The sequence below is a fragment of the Haliotis rubra genome, unplaced genomic scaffold (assembly GCF_003918875.1).
Source record: "Haliotis rubra isolate DU_JTF1 unplaced genomic scaffold, ASM391887v1 Scf203, whole genome shotgun sequence".
In the NCBI taxonomy this organism is placed as follows: Eukaryota; Metazoa; Mollusca; class Gastropoda; order Lepetellida; family Haliotidae; genus Haliotis; species Haliotis rubra.
Genome location: NW_025766037.1, coordinates 1,131,289 through 1,151,876, shown reverse-complemented (window position 1 = coordinate 1,151,876; position 20,588 = coordinate 1,131,289). Strand labels below are relative to the sequence as shown.

At 41.3% G+C, this 20,588-nt stretch overlaps 3 protein-coding genes across 3 annotated transcripts in view; 1 reads left to right on the top strand and 2 right to left on the bottom strand.

Moving 5' to 3' along the window:
* Positions 1 to 3,315: 3,315 nt before the first annotated feature.
* LOC124275839 (phospholipid phosphatase 6-like) lies at positions 3,316 to 6,319 on the bottom strand. The gene is made up of 2 exons (XM_046711522.1): positions 5,886 to 6,319; positions 3,316 to 4,291 (listed from the first exon to the last, which is right to left on the bottom strand). Exons 1-2 carry the CDS (start codon positions 6,169 to 6,171, stop codon positions 3,909 to 3,911), a joined length of 669 nt encoding a protein of 222 aa, XP_046567478.1. The 5' UTR covers positions 6,172 to 6,319; the 3' UTR covers positions 3,316 to 3,908.
* Positions 6,320 to 6,780: 461 nt separating this feature from the next.
* LOC124275838 (protein FAM78B-like) lies at positions 6,781 to 10,227 on the top strand. The gene is made up of 3 exons (XM_046711521.1): positions 6,781 to 7,156; positions 8,280 to 8,393; positions 9,187 to 10,227. Exons 1-3 carry the CDS (start codon positions 6,963 to 6,965, stop codon positions 9,752 to 9,754), a joined length of 876 nt encoding a protein of 291 aa, XP_046567477.1. The 5' UTR covers positions 6,781 to 6,962; the 3' UTR covers positions 9,755 to 10,227.
* Positions 10,228 to 11,940: 1,713 nt separating this feature from the next.
* LOC124275856 (nuclear pore complex protein Nup214-like) overlaps positions 11,941 to 20,588 on the bottom strand; it is a 35,520-nt gene continuing 26,872 nt past the window's right edge. The window contains 12 exon segments of the mRNA XM_046711538.1: positions 11,941 to 12,104; positions 12,860 to 13,285; positions 13,770 to 13,953; positions 14,382 to 14,441; positions 14,476 to 14,702; positions 15,425 to 15,493; positions 16,023 to 16,324; positions 16,327 to 16,548; positions 16,551 to 17,117; positions 17,586 to 17,791; positions 18,820 to 19,113; positions 20,160 to 20,463. Coding sequence (XP_046567494.1) covers positions 12,071 to 12,104; positions 12,860 to 13,285; positions 13,770 to 13,953; positions 14,382 to 14,441; positions 14,476 to 14,702; positions 15,425 to 15,493; positions 16,023 to 16,324; positions 16,327 to 16,548; positions 16,551 to 17,117; positions 17,586 to 17,791; positions 18,820 to 19,113; positions 20,160 to 20,463 — 2,895 coding nt within the window. The 3' untranslated portion in view covers positions 11,941 to 12,070.

Genomic DNA, 20,588 nt, shown 5'->3' with positions numbered 1-20,588 from the left:
CCACAAACTAAACACTGAAGCTGAAACAACATCTGACCTGATACTAATAGTAACAATGTGTCTACATTGCATTATTGTGCATTTTCACAGTAATCTTGGAAATATGGAACTGAAGACAAGGCTGGTGCCTTTATATACTGGGTCATGACAACATATGGTCAGCTTTCATCATCTTCACATGCATTTATAACCTCTCGGTGAAAAGACTCATTCACTTCTTACTTCTTCATGAATAGATAGACACTCGCATTCATATGTACTTCTTACTTCTCCATGAATAGATAGACACATTCATATGCACTACTTACTTCTACATGAATAGATAGACACATTCATATTCACTTCTTACTTCCCAATGAAAAGATACAGTTGAGTTTTACGCCACACTCAGCAATATTCCAGCTATATGGCAGAAAAGATAGACATTCATATGAACTTCATACTTCTCCATGAATAGACACAAACTAGCATTCACATACACTTCATACTTCTCCATGAATAGTGAGTGAGTGAGTTTAGTTTTAACGACGCTTTTAGCAATATTCCAGCAATATTACGGCGGAGGACACCAGAAATGGGCTTCACACATTGTACCCATGTGGGGAATCGAACCCGGGTCTTCGGCGTGACGAGCGAACGCTTTAACCACTAGGCTACCCCACGCCCCTTCCAGACTATCTGAATAGACCCAAAGTAACCATGCTTCTTAAATCTGCCACAACACACTCACTGCTAAACTTTGCCCTTTGGGAACTCAGAGTGTTACCAGAAGTACCAACCAATAAACCTAGAATAAGTAACTCGAAATTTTGTTCATTATACATGTTTGTATTATCGGATTATGTTGTCAGACATCATGCTATCCAGACGGCAGCGTTTACTCACTCAATAACAAGGTGTGTTACATCACACTGATAGCTCTATACTCGTATGATGACTTGTTCTTAAGATAAAGCTGTCTTTTGTAACTGTACTGTTATTCATGTGATTAGGCCAACAACAAAAATATGTGCATTTACGGTTTCCCGACCGACCCCATCACAAACTTCACGACCCTAAACTATTTTTTTCGGGTTTTTTTAAAAGACAGCAAAACATTTTGCTAACAGTATGTATTCCCCAATGTTGGGAGCGACCATATGTGACCTGTGCTCACTTACTCTTGTTTTTCATAAATGTCGAATTTAGTAAGTGTTGTTGCTTCAGTTTTTTAAATTTTACTCTGGTTTCCCCTCTTTTCTTTCAAAACTGGTGCCTGATATCACTTAAATATGTGATTTTATGAAAAATATGTGAGTGCATTTAAAAAAAAATGTAAGAAAAAAAAAGATAAACCAACCTAACATTTCATGTTACCGTAAACACACATATATTTTGGCCTTAGAGAGAACTGACTGACTAACTGAGTTTGGTTTTACACCACTTTTAGCAATATTCCAGCAACATCACTGCGGGGGACACCAGAAATGGGCTTCACACATTGTACCCATGTGGGGATTCGAACCCGGGTCTTCGGCGTGACGAGCCAACGCTTTAACCACTAGGCTACCCCACTGCCCCCCTTAGAGAGAAAGCAACCAATGTTTCTTAAGTGTTTGAAAAACCATGTGTGGTTATATACAGGGTTTTACGTAACCCGGAAATGTGTGTCCTGTATGTACAAATGTAGACAATGCCATTGTTCCTTTCACTGTTTCAGAGCAGTTATGTGCATCATTTCATCCACCAGTCCACTGATCAATGATTCACTCCAGGCTCAATAGATCTTGCCCAAACGTACAGTTCTCTACTCTGTTCCTTCACAGGACCCTCATCTGGCCCACAAGGACCCTAAGACTGATAACTGGGGGACCCGGGACACCCATGTTTGTGGGTCGAGGTAATACCCTGGGTTATTACAAGTTGTTCACTGGTCACGAGGGGGGCATGGGTTGATGTACCCTCGATGTTTGTTTTCTGTTCCCTGAGCCCGAAGGGCAAGGGGAACATAAACAAACATTGAGGGTACATCAACCCATAGGCCCCGAGGGACCAGTGAACAACGTAATTATCTTACCGAACACCTTAATGTTAATTTTGAATTGTTTGAAGCACTGGTACAAATCGTTTTGTAGCCATCGCTAGATTTTGCTGACAGGAAAAACAGATTTAGAGTTATCTCCCTTCCATCGATTTGCATTCGCAAAACATCAGTAATTTCCGTACATCATATGTGATTCAATGTAATTTGAGATAAAGAATTACTAACATGAAGTACCATATGAGTTGCGATTGACCCCGCAGCGGGGTACATTGAAATGTTACTTGCTTGTAAGCAGGGTACATTGAATATAATTGAAGAGCACTCAGCCAATCAGAATTCGACATTTATGTGTGAGGTAAGATAAATATTTATGTACATCAGTTCCCATATGTTTGCCTGCATAAATAGCGAGCACTGGGTCGTCGGGATACATTATCACTGATTATGATGACTTCTGAAGAGAACACTCACATTCATAAAACCAGATTCAACCATTTGTCAACAACACTCCAAAATTAGGTCCTCAGAAAATCAGAATTCTGTGAAAATCCTTCTGATTTTATAATTTCATGCTTAGTATATCATACATAAAAGATTAAAATACATTTCATACAGATCCAATACAGATAATGTTTGTATAAACAGAGATTGAAATCAAACTTCACAACCATAAACAGTTTGTATAAATCTTCATGATAAGACCACTAGGGCTGCGAAATATAACCGGTTTACCGGTATTTACCGGTTCAGACATGAAAACAATATGTATTGCGACACGCTGATCGAAAACCGGTATTTTGACTTGCATTCGGAAAACTTCGTAACACTCCGGAAATCTTTGGATATGTCCTTCTTTCATTTGTGCCAAATATTATTCACATATTTATTTTATCATGATTAAAAGTTGTTATTAAAGCTTAATCAAGCATAGTGGTTTTGTTGTGTTTTTGCTCTATAAATCAAGCATTAACTCGATTATAAGTAGTTTTTTGTTTATAAAAACTTCATGCAATACTAGTATATTGCAATACATATCGCAATACATGCTTTCGCATCGCAATATATCGCAATATGAAAATTCTCTGCAATACCCAGCCCTAATATCTATCATTTGTGGCACTAGGTTTTACCACTGGTAAGGACAGCCCTGTTCAGTATAACCATGTAGACATAAGCCATTTTCTGATAAGTTTAACAGTTGGGGTGAAACAGTACATATTGCGGTACAAGGACTTTGGTTCAGTCCGTATCGGTTTGGTATATGAGTATGATCATAATGCAGAAAATTGACAACAAAAGCCAAACCTAGATCGATTTTGACAAAATGATTTGATTTCTAGACATTGTAGAAAAGGGTTATAAAGGTTTCCATTAACCTTTTTAAAGGCTGATAAAATGACAGTATGAAAACCGAAAATACCAATTTTTTTGACTGAATTACAGTATATCGAACTGAAGGCAAAATACTGCAGTTCTACTTATACTGCGGTACACTGTATCACCCCCATTCAACAGCCATGCAGAAAACTTACTGGCATCTGGTATGGTATGGGTTATCTGTGCGACGGAAAAAATATAATCAACACACATGTGTTGTATGATGGACATGTTGTATAATGTAAATGTTGTACAAGTTTTGTTTGGATGTTAAAAACTAAACTCGACAAAATTCCAGCTTGTAAATTATTGAGTCTCGCAAGACAATCCAGTGATTAACATCATGAGCATCGATCCTAAATTAGGATACAATGACACATGTCAACCAAGGCAGTGAGCCTAACCACTCGATCCCGTTGGTCTTCTTATCATAGTATTGGCTGCTGAAGATCAGTTCTAACCTGGATCTTCACGGGTCATGCTATACCATGTAAATATAAAGTTCTATTCACAAATGAACATGACCGAAATAGGGTTCCAGCCACAGCAAGCACTTGTCCTGCGGAATCCAGAACTGGGAGTAGGCTGTATACTCCAGAACACCTATCAGACATCCACTGAGTACATCTAAGACATAATGACGTCCTAGCATCACACGCGATAGACTTACACACGCAGACCACGTCACGATCAGGGTCATTGGGAGCTGGTTGATCAACACACGCTCGATGTAGAAACACGCAAGCATGGCCGCTCTAGTCGTGTGACCAGAGGGGAAGGAGTAGTTGTCGATGGAAACGGTGGCGAACATGTCCATCTGATTGTTGGAGGGACGTGGACGTTGAACCAGCATCTTCAACAATGCCACAATCACCAGGTCAAAGATGAGTGCTGAAACAGGACATGGATGAGTGAGTGAGTATGGGTTTACGCCGCTTTTAGCAATATTCCAGCAATATCATGGCAAGGGACACCAAAAATAGACTTCACACATTGTACCCATGTGGGGAATCAAACCAGGGTTTTTGGCGTGACAAGCAATGCTTCAACCACTAGGCTACTAATTGAAATAATCGCATTGACCAAACGACCAAGCAATCGATCACATTTTCTCGTGATCGAACATAAACGATTTTGGAACTACTGTTTAAGTCTTTGAAATACTTGACAATGGAACATATAGTAGAAGTTGTCAGGGCCTGAAAACGTGTTTAATTCTTAGAAAACTCACTTCACTAACTGAAAAGCCATGACTGAATATATTTTTTTAAGACTCCGGGAAGTTTATGTTCGTGATATATTAGTCATCACTTTAAAGTAGCAAGTTGCATCATGTTATACATATCTGCAATAACGACCTGGATAGGAAAATCTGAAAAATGACGCTAACCAATTTTTTTCGATGATTGTTCGTTGGTAATGAAGCAATCATCAATTGTCATATTTCAACCAATTCCCAACACGATAGGCTACCCCACTGCATGTTTGAAAGTTCTTTAGGTAACAATGACAATGGTAACAGGAATAATGACGACAGGAGTAAACATGTAGCAACAAAAGGGCACATATATCAACATTGAATTTTTCATCTTTGTTGTCACATGGTGTCAGCAATAAGATGGTTGGTGGGGTAGCCTAGTGCTTTAAGCATGCACTCGTCAAGAGGAAGGCCTCGGTTTGATTCCCTACACAAACTTTTTTTAGCTGCTTATGTATTGTGATATTTCCCAGAAGCACCTTTGGATAACACAGACCCACAGAGATCAGCAGAATTTGTACACAGATATTGGATAACCTATACCCACTCGTAGTTAGTTAATCAACTGGATGACTTAAACCTGAAAAAGCAAATCCATACCCAATGAAAACAAATATGATTTGAAACATTTATTGGCTATATATGAGTAGTTTAACAACTGACTTGGTAAACTTCCCCTTACAATGACCAACTTCCAAGAATGTAGTTAATAGTGTTAATATTTCTAGAGTAAGCTACTTGGGGTCTAAAATCACAAATCAAAGATATTGACTAAATTAAACAATTTAGGCTACTTGGGAATAAAATCATAATGGAGTGTTCATTCAGCAACTAATGGATATTTAAAATGTACACTGAATGAATGTTTTGAAACATAGCATATGTAAGTGGTGCTGAATAATTGATTACAAACATGTAATTTTACGATTTTGTGGTCTATACAGTTCGGAATTGTGCATCTTGCTTCAACAAGGATGGGTACATGATTTCCAAATTTAAGTACGGGTCAGACAAATAAAGTACAAATGCTCTAGAACAGATAGGAATCTGTAGTGTGGGTCAGGATTTTCGTTGGGTACGAATCACCGTGGGTACGGATCGTCTGGCATCCGTACAGATTACCATATTTATGACGTGTCCACCGATTTCGTTGGAGAAAACATATTAGTAAGCAATGAAACGATATTCAGAAATGTTTTTCCCTTCTACAGCTTCATGTTTTCCTACCTAGAAACAGGTTAACTGAAAGTTCAACATCTTCCGGTTTGTGGACACAGACAAACCAAATTACTGTCCCAATCAACCATGGCACGCCGTGACAGCTGATCTCTAAAACTTTCATCAAGGGTCGAAGTTGACCTAAGGCCGAGTTCTGTGTCGCACAAAGGCCGAATGCTTTTGTACACTGCCTATCGTACTTCAGAATCATTTCCCAAGGTGATTTTGTTGAATTGCGCGATCTATTCCTTCTATCAGTTTCTGCTGATCTGGCTTGTCGCTTGCGTGCACTCATTGTGGTAGTTTGTGTGGTTACACGGAGGTTTTGATTATCAGGAAGTGAGATTCTGTTCCTTCTCCAAAGCAGACAGCTGACTTCCTGAAATAATTTGTTGAACTCCTGACAGCGACACTATCGTTCTATTCAATACTTAAAGAATGAAAACACGCGCTGCAATAGAGCAATTGATGGCGTACTAAATATACTACTATCCTTCTACTAATGACTGATAGCGGATTTTAAACAGGTTAATACGTCCAATATGTGTGGTTTATATCCCATGATTGCTGAATTTACGACATAAAATATTATTACTTGTAAATATTTGTTCCATAGTTGAAGACTTGTTTTGGTTAGGAAGCCAGTCATATATGTTACAATTACTACATAAGTGATAGTTGTGACATCACAGCCATTACTCTCTAACCATACATTAAACAGTTACTTTACCTTATTATTTTCTCAAAAGAAGAGTGATTTATCAATAAATGAATTGATAGTTTATAATTAAAATATTGTTAGACCTGTTGTTAATATATTCACTCTATTTTTTCATCAAGATAATACGATACTAAGAATATGAACTGTATAATAAACTTACTTTGGTTTCGGGGTTATCTCCTTGTCAACATAACAACAGTAGTAGACGCTCCAAATTTGAAATGGCTGAAAATACTAAAAAGCGTCATAATGGATCTCGAGAAACATAAACAAGTGGACAGAAGCACCAGTCAAGGAAAATCAGGCTTTGGGTATTTTTTAAACAGCCCAGGTGGCGATTAAAAACCAGCGTGGGTTTTTTTCCCATGGATTTCGCCGAAGGAGACATGGGTATAGCTGGGAGTTCAAGCAAGAAACTGTCCAATATATCCGTTTCAGCACCCAAAGGTGTTCCTAGTAAGATCAAAATCGTGAATATTGATACTAGAATCGATAATGAAGCAACCCAGATCGACGAGAATTCTCCGGCTGTTCTGAAGTACAGAACACCAAATTTCAGGTTTGTATTTGCCGAAAACAAAATCGACCAATGAGACATATTCTGCACGCGTATTCTATGGAGTAAATGAATGTATTTCATGTCTTCGATTTATGTACTGCAGGGTAATAATATAATCTTAAATTAGATCAATTGTTCAAGTTATCACTGGGATATAGCTGCAGGTTGCGGATGTACCCTCAGAACATGCCCTCCCTGAAATTATAATGGACCATGTCTTTTTCAATTACGTTTAAATATAAAACGCATGGCATGCATGATTAACATAGGCCTACCTAACATTATGAATAGCCTACCTATTCTGCTGGTACCCAATCCCAACAGTCGCCTTCTGAAGTTCTGCCTCTCCCGAACGCAGTTGTTTACTTATATGCATAACTGATATGAAATAGAAGCTTACTTGTCAGTGATTAATACTTGAGGGGTATAGGCGTGCTTAAATGTTTTATGCACAGAAAACTGTCCTGTTGCCACTGCGATTTGAAAATGTAACCTGCACATTCCACAAGGAACATGTGCTGGTAGTGTGTATCATAGTCCCTCACCCGGCAGTTCTGTATACTGCATGGTGTTAGGTCTAGATGTCCCCAGGTGCTGCATCGACCATCTCACTGAGGCTCAGTTTCAATTTGAAGGCTAGGTAACATCAGGTATATGATACATGGCGGGAACACCCTTACTGTGTCGACGCGATGATGTTTTAAATGTGTTATTGAACTTGTTCACGTGTAGGTAAAGGGATAATTTGTTATGGGCAAAGTGCGGTGGAAACTAACTGCACTGTACACGGTAGGCAGAAAACGAACTAATAAATAAAAAGAAACAACAACGGAGCCTCAAGACACCAGGGCCTAGATTTCCGAAGCTCTCTTAGCGCTAAGATAGTCGTAAGTTAATGTTAATGTATGGCACTTACGACTATCTTAGCGCTAAGAGAGCTTCGAAAATCTAGGCCCAGCATACCTACACTAAGAAAATAACCTTTATAGTTAACTGAAAGAAATTCTGGGTATGACTAGACTCGTGAATTAGTTGCTTGCGTGTCTAAGTGGCCGATGTGTGAATCTTTCTTCACTCTAGGGAGTGTATAGTGGTTGTATAATTCTGGCATCGGGTGTTTCAGGGCAAGTGCAAAGATTGAGATGGCACCGCTGTCCCACGCTGAGACGTGGAAGATTGGCTGGATCCAGGCCTGTACAGACATGCTCTTCCACAACCAGTACGGCGAGGAGGGACAGTAAGTATTTCAACCCCTGTAAACACCCCTGCGTGAAGTCCCAGACTGGGGAATTAGGTCACCGCTCCGAGAAAGAGTAACATTTAGTGGGTTGTAGTCAAATGGACCGAAGGACAAAAGGGCCGAAAAAAGTCAAATGGGCCGAGACCAAAAGTCAAATGGGCCGAAAACGAAAGTCAAAAAGGCCGAAATAAAGGGCCGAAAAATATTTTTTTTAAATAAATCATATAATAAAATAGTGTAAATAGTGTTTAGTTTGTTGTTGCTTATTTTAAATGGAAGTAGAACATGTGACTCAAATGTTTTCGTTGTTAAGTGCCCAAGACTGTAAGAAGGAATCAGCACGCCTTAGAATGTGATCAATATCAGTCATGGGCACACAGGGTTGTGCTATATATGTCAATAAAAACTGAAAAACATAACTGGGTATCCAGCTGATTTCTTCTAAACCTGAGGGTGCTACCTACCCAGACGGACACGGCACAAAGCTGGTCCAAATATGTTAGACTGAACTTTCGCAAAGGTTCAAGTTGCGGGTACATTTATGCTCATATCACTTCAAGAGGTTTACCAATGGTATTATTTCGAGACTTATACCTTTTGAAGGGAACGGAAGAGGTCGTCGCCAAGGTTTCATTTTTGTCTACATTTAGTTGTGGTTGTGGCATTTTGAATTTTCGACAATGTCAAGTATATATGGTTGTGGTAGCTTATGCCGGAGTGTATGAATATATATTAGTTTCAAGTTGTATTGATGACGTGTTTGACATGCTGATGTTTCTCTCACGTACAGCACAAGCTGGGAGTTTCCCGAGCTGACAAGCGGCAAGCAGCTGATGATCAGCGACTGTGATGGTCGACACTACCCATGGTACGGCTCCCGCAACGAGACCGCCATAATCAAAGGGCCATGCAAGTCTTTCCAGACTGCCACTATCACCATGAACGACAACTTCCACCCTCACGTTACGTGGCGTAACCCTGCCAACCGCCACCAGGTGGAGCCAAACCTCACCCACATCATGCGTGATCAGAGCTTCTATGTGTGGCTGGTTGCCTGGAACCAGACGGCCAGCAAGTCGTACATCCTCTCCACCATCAGATGGGGCATGCACCTGGAGATCGATGTCAAACCTCACTGCGATCTGGGCAAGAGGGCGCGGCTCATAAGCAACCCCATTGCCAAACAGCCACAGATCCTGGACAAGAATGTGCCCATACCCCGCTGTGCTCTGGTGCCCCCAAACGCCAACAGTGCGCAGATGTTGGTCTGGAGGCCAGTACGGGGCAAGCCAGTGTGCATAATTCCTCCAGTTTGGTCGCCAGACGACCCCGTGGTCAAGTGTGACAGCAAACTTTAGTGGACACTGGAGGATTTTCTTCGTGAATTATCAATCACAGCTGTGTGATATACTTTTTTATTTGTGATTGACCCAGTGTGCATGAACAGGTTTTGTTTTTCATTCATACATTCTGCATGATATTAATGAGATTAATTCAGCCATAAATTGAACAGAGGCTGATTTTAATTGTATATTGTGTTAAATGTGGAGGAATTTGTTGAAAGGTAGTGTTAGCACCAGCTGAGACCATACACCAGTACACAGTGTCTGGTATCTGAAAATCGTATTCATCGGGTTAAAGAGGTTTTTAAAACACTAATGCCTGAACAGTTTTCACTTAGTCTCTGTGGAACTATTTGTTCAGCTCATAAAGATTTTTATGTGCCAGACAAAACAGGTATTGAACATGAATGAGATAGTTTAGTGGAATAATATGCTCAGTCTTTACAAAAGCATCCCCTTAACTAACTTTTTATCCACTGTACATTGGAGGAATGCTGCTGCTATATTTTACCCGTAACTTTAGGGTCATATCAGGTATTTTACGAATTTTTTACTTTCAATTTCTTCAGGGACTTTTCATAGATTTTATAGATACTTTAAATTTTTTATAAGTATGTATACTTCTTAAGGAATATTTATTTACATTCCCACGAGGGGTTTAATCAATTGTTGTTTAGAATACAAGTAGTTAGTAGGCAAGTGCAATTTCCATAACCTGGCCTTGGTCGAGGTGCAAGATGTACATATACATAGACATAACCACTCCTAGTCAGAATAAGACTGTAAAAGATTTATTTACATATTTGTTTTGTTTTGTTTATTTACATGTATTTATCATTTTATACATGTATTTGCTGTTAAAATAAAACCTGTTTGTAAATATTGTCTTTTTGTTGTGATCTGTTAAAGAGGTAATGCCATGGATTCTATTCTGTTAAAGGCTTTGGGATGTTAATGTTTTCTCTAAACAAGTTTGCTTACAATGATTCATCAGAAATGGCATTAAAACATTTTAAAAAGCTCAAGCATAATAATATAGTCAGTTTAAGTCATTGATTGAACCAGACTTTACTTACTAAACCTATGGTACAGGAACTTCCCTAATATCACTGATCGAGTCAGATTTGGTCTAAAAATTAACACAGGAGGATTTTTATCAAATCCCAAAGTTATTCCCTTTTTTATGCCATTGATGTATTCATGTCTATTTGCCCCATATACAACAATCTAAGAAAGAAGTACTTACCACGGTCAGGCACGGTAGTCTTTGTCTCCATTTAAAGCAGTAATATTGTGTTTATTCCTGTCTTCCAAGGACCGTCTAATACAATATCAACCAGCTTTATACATCCATTGTGCATTTTTGTTACGAAAAGAATTCTTACCTTGACTCAGTATCTTCTAAAATTATGTTAACTCTCTTGCATATGAGCCAGTGGCCTTCATGTTATACAGAATTGAACTGAAAATTATAAACAGTGTTTATATGAAGTGTCAGTTTCTAAAGATGGAGATACAAAGTCTGATGATAGTCTGAAAGTGGCGGGGTGTTGCCAGAGTCTATGCTAGCGTATTGGAAACAGAGGGTTAGAGTATAGGTATAATGACAGTCTAGGTTAACATATAAGCAGGGTTCCAGATAAGGGCCGTATCCGCGTATGTACGGATAAAAAATATGCACGATACAATAGGAAATAATTTAGAAAACGTAGCAGATACGCACCACAGCAATGGTGTACGGTCTTACAATCATTTACAGACGTATTTATCTGAAAAAGTATTGTTTTATTGTTTATTGACCTGTTTACACAAGAGTAGCAATGTTGTGGTGCTTATGAAAAGAAACACAAGATTACTGATATACCATTAAATTCCATTCAGTACTCTAAATGTACTCTTTAAGTTTTTTTCTGGTACTCCTATATTGAAAACATAAGGAGTACATACTCTTGATGTTGAAAAATTATCTGGAACCCTGATATAAGTGTCAAGCATGGGACCTGTGAGTGAGTGAGTGAGTTGGGTTTTACGACGCTTTTAGCAATATCACAGCAGGGACACCAGAAATGGGATTCACACATTGTACCCATGTGGGGAATCGAACCCGGGTGTTCGGAGTGACGAGCTATGGGACTTGTGACATCTGCAACACTGCAATTCCTTTGAGGGGCAGGACCACACCATACATGTAAAACAACTGCTTTAACATAATAATCTTTTTATTTCAGTTCAAATACATTTCACACTTGAAACAGAAGTTGGTGCCACAGTACATCCTGTTATGTTGCTTGCAGATGTGTTGTCCTTCAAGAGACATCTGTACATCCCTGTTTAGCCTCTGTAGCTGGTAAACTGGGGACTGGACCTGGAAACAAACTAGAGTCATGACTCTTGTGTTCGACACAACTCCCATACACAATCAAACCCTGTTGTGTCAAACTTTCATCGAACATACAGTTGTGTTGAACATAGTGTTGTGTTGAACATACAGTTGTGTTGAACATACGGTTGTGTTCAACATACGGTTGTGTTGAACATAGGGTTGTGTTGAATATAGGGTTGTGTTCAACATACGGTTGTGTTGAAACATACGGTTGTGTTCAACATAGGGTTGTGTTCAACATACGGTTGTGTTGAACATACGGTTGTGTTGAACATAGGGTTGTGTTGAACATACGGTTGTGTTGAATATAGGGTTGTGTTGAACATAGGGTTGTGTTGAACATACGGTTGTGTTGAACATACGGTTGTGTTGAACATAGGGTTGTGTTGAACATAGGGTTGTGTTCAACATACAGTTGTGTTGAACACACGGTCGTCTCGAAGAAAAGGCTTGGTTCCTGTGTCTTCCTGCATATTGCAGCTTAATGTATCCTATTTTGGTTTTGCCAAACCTTGGATAACTCGAGTTATTTAATGAGATGTCATCACCTTCGATCAACAGTGGTTTACTGTATTATATGGACTATCATTTACTGAACTTACTAGACTGAAACAAATGTTACTAGACTCTGGCTTCAGACCAGTGTTGTAACCACATACCCTGGTCATTTGACAGACTGACATGAATTTCTTCATCTGAGACACTCATAGTACCTCTCACATGTAATAGTGACTTACCCAAAGTTTCCACCTGTCCCAGGTTGAGGACTTCCAAATCCACCTGCTTGCTGGGTGGCTCCAAATCCACCTCCTGCTGGGCTCCCAAATCCACCTGCTTGCTGTGTGGCTCCAAATCCACCTGCTTGCTGTGTGGCTCCAAATCCACCTGCTTGCTGTGTGGCTCCAAATCCACCTGCTTGCTGTGTGGCTCCAAATCCACCAGCTTGCTGTGTGGCTCCAAATCCACCTGCTTGCTGTGTGGCTCCAAATCCAGATCCTGCCGGACTCCCAAATCCACCTGCCGGACTCCCAAAGCCTCCTGGATTCCCAAATCCTCCCGTGGCTGCTCCAAAGCCCCCTCCTCCACTTGTTGCTAGGTTCCCAAACGATGGCGCACTGGACTGAGCTATATTGCCAAAGGTGGGACTGTTCCCACTGGCAAAACTGAAACAAATGTTGAATCTCAGAAGTCTTGTATCCTACTGTGAACCCAGAAAACCTGGGTTATGATCCACAAAGCATTCATAACATTACAAAGTGTCGTAACTCTGTAGTTTATCATAGGCTTGTGTATGTCGTAGCACTATGAACATTTTGTGGATCAGCCTACAGTGAGCCTACAGTCAACAAGTTTCCAGTTATATGACAAAGTTCTGTAAATAATCCTGTCTGGACCAGACAACCCAGTGATCAACATTATGAGCATAGATCAATGCAATTGCGATACAATGACATGTGTCAACCATGTCAGTAAGTCTGACCACCTGATCATGTTAATCACCTTATGACAAGCATGGGTTGCTGAAGCTCAATTCTAACCCTGACCATAATGGGTCTGAGCCCACAGACAACTTGTTTCACGCTGTAAGACAATTTGTATCAAGCTGCTTCAGCAAACCATGACTATTGTAGTAGATGTAATCCTCACCTGGCAAAGCCACCCTGTCCCCCAGCTGAGGCAAACGATGCAGTGGTGCCAACTGGGCTGGAGAATGCTGCAGAACTCCCAAAGCCTCCTCCTGGACTACCAAATGAAGGCGCTCCACCAAACGAAGAACCACCCAGAACCGGACTGCCACCAAATGAAGGCTGACCTCCAAACCCAGAAGGTGCTGTAAACAGGAAGGTTTGCCTTAAGTTCTGAAGAGAACATCTACAGCTGACATAACCTGAGAACTCTCCGACCACTGCTACATTGTATCTACAGCTGACTTACCCACATCCATTTGTGACCAGATCGTTTAGTTGAGGGTCAAAATCAGCTTTCAACTGACTTGCAGAAATAACAATAAAGAACTGGTAGGTGTCATGAGTGGTGATCGATAGGCCAATCATCCCTGAATACGTTTACATTAAGGTTTAATCGATTGCATGCGATGGTAGTGTAGCAATCGGCAAAGCAGACGGGTGGGGTACACCGAAATGTCTGGCCTTGTCATGATGTATTGTACTGTGAAGCATTTCGAGTCGGGGTGTCATATCAAAATATTTTTTTTTAAATCTTTCATCCTCGCAAAGAGACAAGGGCCCGTGGACTTACCCTGTGAATTCTGCCCAACACCGAACCCTGTTGCTGCCACTCCACTTCCACCACTGAATCCTACCTGCGGAGCCAAACCCACCATCAGATTTGCCGCCAAATGACGTTGATCCACCACTGCCGAAGAGACCAGAGTTTTGGGTGTTGTCGCTTGTGCCGAATGTCCCACCCCCAAACACATTTTTATTTGCTTTATCAGCACTGGGTTTCCCACCAAGACCCCCAAACAGGCCTCCTCCTCCTCCTCCCCCACCCCCACCAAACAAACTCCCTTCAGAGCTGGCAGTGGTGGTGGTTGTAGACTGGCCAAATACAGTAGAACTGGAATAGAAAAAAGTTCCTGTGAGTCAGTAAGTTATACAGTAAGACTATCAGTCTCATATGTCAGTGATCCGGGGCAGAATAGGTCTTCAGCAACTATATTGCTGGAATATTGCTGAGTGTGGCGTATTACGTAAAACTAAACGCACTCACTCATATGTCAGTGTGGTTATTACCCTGGTAAGATAGAGTGTGTATAGTTTTACATCTCTTTTAGTAATATTCCAGCAATATCATGATTGGGGACACCAGAAATGGGCTTCGCACATTGTACTTGTGTGGAGAATCGAACCTGGGTCTTCAGCGTGACGAACAACACTTCATCCACTAGGCTACCCCACCTCCCCTGGTTAATCAGGAGTACTATCACAGCATATGTCAAGAGTTGTACAGTGAAAATATCACAGTATCATATGTCAGAGGAGCTGTATAATAATCATGGTCATAATGTAACCTCATCATATGTAAAAACACTGATACAGATTTAATACTGTATAACGCCGTGAGTGAGTGAGTGAGTTTGGTTTTACGCTGCTTTTAGCAATATTCCACCAATATCACGGAGGTAACACCAGAAATGGGCTTCACACATTGTGCCCATGTAGGGGAATCAAACCCGGGTCTTTGGTGTGACAAGCAAAGGCTTTAACCAAAAGGCTACCCCACTGCCCTCCAGAGACAAGAGAACCCTTCTGCCTTCAAACATGGCCTGGTAAACTCACCTTGTGGTGGTTGCTGTTTGACCAAACACAGAACCTCCAGCACCAAAACCTCCAGAACCCCCGCCAAAACTGAAACAGACATGATTGATTTCAGAGAGACAACTCGGTAAACAGCACCTGACAATCTTGTTTCAGTGGTGAGTCTTATCTAAAGTTTGCTGATGTGAAACAGCTTTGATTATGTTTTACATTTTTCTTACAATGTTGATATTTTAACCATTGCTTTCTACCACTGAAACCAAAATGAACCTCTTAAAATCTGAAACTAAGAAAAATTGATTGACTGATTGTTGCTGTTTAACGCCATTATTCCAATATGTAAACGCATAGCTATATGGCTGCAGTCTGTAAATAATCGAGTCTGGAGTTGACAATCCAGTGATCAACATCATGAGCATTAATCTACACAATTGGGAACCGATGACATGTGTCAACCAAGTCAGCGAGCATGACCACCCGATCCTGTTAGTCGCCTCTCACAACAAGCATGGGTTACCGAAGACCAATTCTAACTCGGATATTCACGGGTTGAAACTAAGAAAAGGGCCTTATCCACATTATTATTGGATGACATTAACAAACATCAAATATTAGTTACCTTGATGGCTGGGAAAAGCCAGGCGACTGGCCAAAAGATGGCTTGGCAAACCCTGCAGTATTTTGTCCAAACCCAAACCCTGACGAAGCTGTTGAAGTCCCAAAGGCAGATGGAGTTGTTGTAGTTGCTGCTGTAGATGATGCAAACACCCCTGTAGTGGCTGTTCCAAATGCTGATGAAGTACTGGCTGTGGAACTCCCACCAAATATAGACGAGGAGGAGGAGGAGCTACCAAATGCAAAAATGCAAAACCGGTAGCCGCTGTTGTTGTTGTTGTTGCCTGGGCCGGAGTTGCTGCTGCTTCAGTTGACGCTGTTGCTGTTTGCCCGAAGCCAGTTGTGCTTACTGAAGTCGTGGGTGTAGTGCCAAACAAAGACTTGGCCACGGTGGCTGATGGAGCTGATGTTGTTGTGGTGCCATCAGTGCCGCTGACCTCGGTAGTCTTGGACAGGGAACCGAAAGACACCGGTCCAGAAGATCCAAACACTCCCGCACTTGCTCCAAACTGTGAAGTCGTTGTGAGACAGTTGTGGTGGCGCCACTTGGTGGACTACCCCCAAACTTGGCCGGCTGACCAAACCCACCAGTAGTCAAGCCAAATAGGTTTGATGCTGCTTTAGCTGCTTCAGGTGCAGTAACAGTAGCGGGCGTATCTGCCGCTGTCGTTGCCGATGCAGTTGTGCCGCTGACTGCCAGGGAGGAATTGCCTTGTCCAGTGGGCTGTGAGGGAGAGTCACCAGGCTTGAAGCTGAAACTACTAAGAGCAGCAGCAGCTTCTTGGGGTGCGGGAGATGAAGCGTCAGTCAGAGCCGCCAGTAGGCTGCTCCCTAGCGCAGCAGATGCTGTTACTGATGCTGCCGATGTGGAGGTTGTGGAAGTGTCAGTCAGGGCAGCTAGAAGGCTGCTGCTGAGAGCTGCTGTCACTGCTGCTGCCGAGACAGACGAAGTGACACTGGGAGTGGTGGTGGTGGTGGTGTCAGTCTTACCACCAAATGTACCGCCACCAAATGCTGAGAATGCAGTCGGCTGGGGCTTTGCTGTCTCAGTCAATGGCTTGGAAAAGATGCCGCTGTCTGTGAACAAATATATTCTACACTACAATAGGAAACAATACCACTGTCTGTGAACAAATATATTCTACATTACAATAGGAAACAATACCACTGTCTGTGAACAAATATATCCCACATAACTTGGAGAGCATTTAGAAGTTCATCCATATATTGTGATCCTTCCAAATATATCCCACATAATAAAAGGAAACGAAACTGGGAACAAAAATATCCTACATTAAAAATGGAAAAGATACCATTGCTTGTGAACAAATATATTGTACATTATAAATGGAAACGATATTATTGTTTATGAACAAATATATCCCACATAATAGAAGGAAACAATATCACTGTCTGGGAACAAAACAATACTGCATTATACATGGAAAAGATACAACTCTCTGGGAACAAATATATCCCACATTACAAATGTATCAGCATACATTTATCAGTCTGACAGTTATCAACCAAACATTGTATAACCATGCAAAATGTTATGCAGACTTACTGGCACCAAAAGAGAATCCCCTGTAGCGGCGCCACTGGTGGCTGTGGAGCTTCCCCCTGACAGAGAAAAGGAAAACCCACTCTGGGCAGTCGATGCTGTTGCTGTTGTTGCAGCAGAGGTTGAGGTGGATGCAGGGGTGGTGGTGGAGGAGGGGGTTGTCGAGAAGGTGAAACCCTTGGCCTGGATCTTGCCTGTTGTAGACTCATCTGTTGACATGAACAAGCATCACAATTACCTTGACTGTTTCATTCATTATTGTGCATTGTGAACCATCATCATCAGCAGCAGCAGCAGCAGCAGAATGTAAGCAGTGTATATTATCTTCAGGGGTGTATGGATGGATGGTTTGTTGTTTAACGCTGCACTCAGCAATATTCCAGCTATATGGTGGCGGTCTGTAAATAATCCAAGTCTGGACCACACAATCCAGTGATCAACAGCATGAGCATCGATCTACGCAAATGGGAACCGATGACATGTGTCAACCAAGTCAGCGAACCTGACCACCCAATCCCGTTAGGCGACAAGCATGGGTTACTGAAGACCAGTTCAAACCCGGATCTTCATTAGTCTTCTGGGGTGCATATCATCTTACAGTGTACGGTCTAATGTAAGTGTAGTATATCATGATGTAAGCAATGTATTGTGTAATGTAAGCAAGATATAATAACATCAATGCACTGTATATTATCACGTGAACAGTGTATATTATCGTATATTCTCATGTCAACCACATATTATCAAATACACCGTGAATACAAAGATCAGCAGGGAATATTATCATATCAGATAAGCAGTGAATACAAAATATAGCAAGTAGGATTAATAGCAAGTAATTAACAGTTAATCCTATTACGCCTTGGCAGGCCACCTCTCGTACAAGGGTGTTGATTGCTAAATACACACCATGTTTTGGCTGATGCAATCTCTACAATGGTGGTTTAGAGAGAGTCAATTTGCACTAAAAACATGTTTGGGGACCTGATTTGAATGTCGTAATTCGGAATAGAGGGATGTCGGATTAGACGGTGAGGTGAAATTGGGTTTAACGTCGTGCTTGAGAATATTTCGCTCATATGATGAGGATTAGACAGAGTTTCTTATATGATATTATATAGGGACAAATTCAGGACCAAATACATGTTGGTTTACAGGGAATGTCTGGATTAGAGGGACATCGGTTTAGAGAGAGTTCACTGTATCAGGCGAGCAGCTATATAAAACACAATGATACCTTCAGCAGACGGCTCTGGTGGCTTCACTCCAGAAGATCCAGACCCAAACAAAGATTTGCCGGCAAGTCCTGACGCTCCCAACCCGCTGCTGAACCCGAAGCCTGAAGCCGGAGCTGGCGTTGTGTTGGTGGGCTGTTTAGTCACCATGGCTGGAGTGCTCGTTGACAGCTTGCCTGACGGGGGCTGACCAGGGACGAAGGTCTTTGATCCACCAAACAGGTTCTTGCTCACTCCGGCCTTCTGATCCGTGGGGACAGCCGACTGCAGGGATGACAGCGGGGTGCCGGCAGAACCTGGAGAAGATTTCATTCCCAGAGTAGGAGTTCCATAAACCAACATAACGGAACAAAGTTGTGCTCATAAGTGATACATTATCAGAATTCTGTCCCTAAAATCCAATAATGACAGTACAATCATTTGAGGTGACACACAAATAACAACTTGTTCTAAATTTAACAAAATTTGCACTGAGAAATATTGGTATTATTTCAGCTTCAAAGCAATAAACCATTTCACATGAAACAAAATCATCTCTTCGAAATTGTTCATTTTTAAAATCATAACAAGCATTGTCACTACGGTGGCATAATCCCCCACCGTAAATTATCAAATCAAACTTAAAAAGTAATGAAAATGAAGGTCGTAGTTTAAGATGAAGTTAAATGTCAACAAAAACATGTCCAGTCAACTTCTCTTGATAGTTTGCTCTTTAGTTGTTCAAACACACACATTTTTTCAAGACTCACTTTGACCTTGACGTGAATGTCATGTGTATGAAATATGCAAAAATAGTAATAAAGAAATTGCTTATTGAAAAACATTCAAGTGAAGACTTGAAAGTCTATGAAGAAAATCCAGTAAACCGTTCTTGAGATATCTTGCTGACAATCTTAACATGCAGTTTAATATGCTGAAATCTTCAAAGTGTCGCCGTGACCTTGAAAATTATGTGAAGGTCACCAAAATCGACTGGGCCCTGCGCCTTCCCTAGATAAAGCTTGGTGTTGAATATGAAGAAAATTCAGTGAACGTTTCTTGAGATATCTTGCTGACAACATTAAAGTCCCCTTGTGACCTTGAAATGAAGGTCAAGGTCACCAAACTTGACTGGGACCTTTCTTATATCGTGATGAACCTAGGTACCAAATATGAAAAGAATCTAGTCAACGGTTCTTAAGATATTCGAATTCGTACATACGTATGCACAGACGGACGGAGCCTAATACTATATCCCCCGCTTCATGCTAACGCCGGGGGGGATAAAAAATAACAATAAAAGTTACCAAAAGGGTGAGTTATTTCAAGAATTCACACAAAAAGGACCATTTGATTTCCTTACCCCCCTGCTTGTATTGGTTCAGCTCACTGTCCCCAGGTCTGTCGGTGGTAGGGTCCAGGCAATACTCCTTACCAAATCCAGTCTCTTCCTCATCATCATCTTCGTCGTATTCACCCTCGTCTTCCTCCGTGAGACCCTCCTGCTCGTCACTCTCCAGCTCAGGGGTGAAGACGGGGGAGATGTCCTCCGTGTCTGGACGCTGACCCCCAGCTGAATATGTAGCACTGAGAGTCTCCTTCATGCGTAACATCGCCGACGTCAGCTCCTCTGAGCTCACTCCACGTCCTGTGTTTCTGGAGGCAGGCTGATGGAAGATGTCAACGGATTATGTCTGACTACTAGCTTCAGGTGACATGTCCACTCTTCACGTGCTTTCACACATAAAAACATTGTATAATATGTAATTCTACGAAGAAAAGGGCTGCATGT

Excerpts from the sequence above, each read along its gene's own strand:
- LOC124275838 (XM_046711521.1), top strand. The coding sequence starts at position 6,963 with ATGGATTTCGCCGAAGGAGACATGGGTATAGCTGGGAGTTCAAGCAAG. Across the intron at positions 7,157-8,279 it reads TACAGAACACCAAATTTCAG|GGCAAGTGCAAAGATTGAGA; the intron begins GTTTGTATTTGC and ends CGGGTGTTTCAG. Across the intron at positions 8,394-9,186 it reads CAGTACGGCGAGGAGGGACA|CACAAGCTGGGAGTTTCCCG; the intron begins GTAAGTATTTCA and ends TCTCACGTACAG.
- LOC124275839 (XM_046711522.1), bottom strand. The coding sequence starts at position 6,171 with ATGAGTGCACGCAAGCGACAAGCCAGATCAGCAGAAACTGATAGAAGG. Across the intron at positions 4,292-5,885 it reads TTCAGTTAACCTGTTTCTAG|CACTCATCTTTGACCTGGTG; the intron begins GTAGGAAAACAT and ends GTCCTGTTTCAG.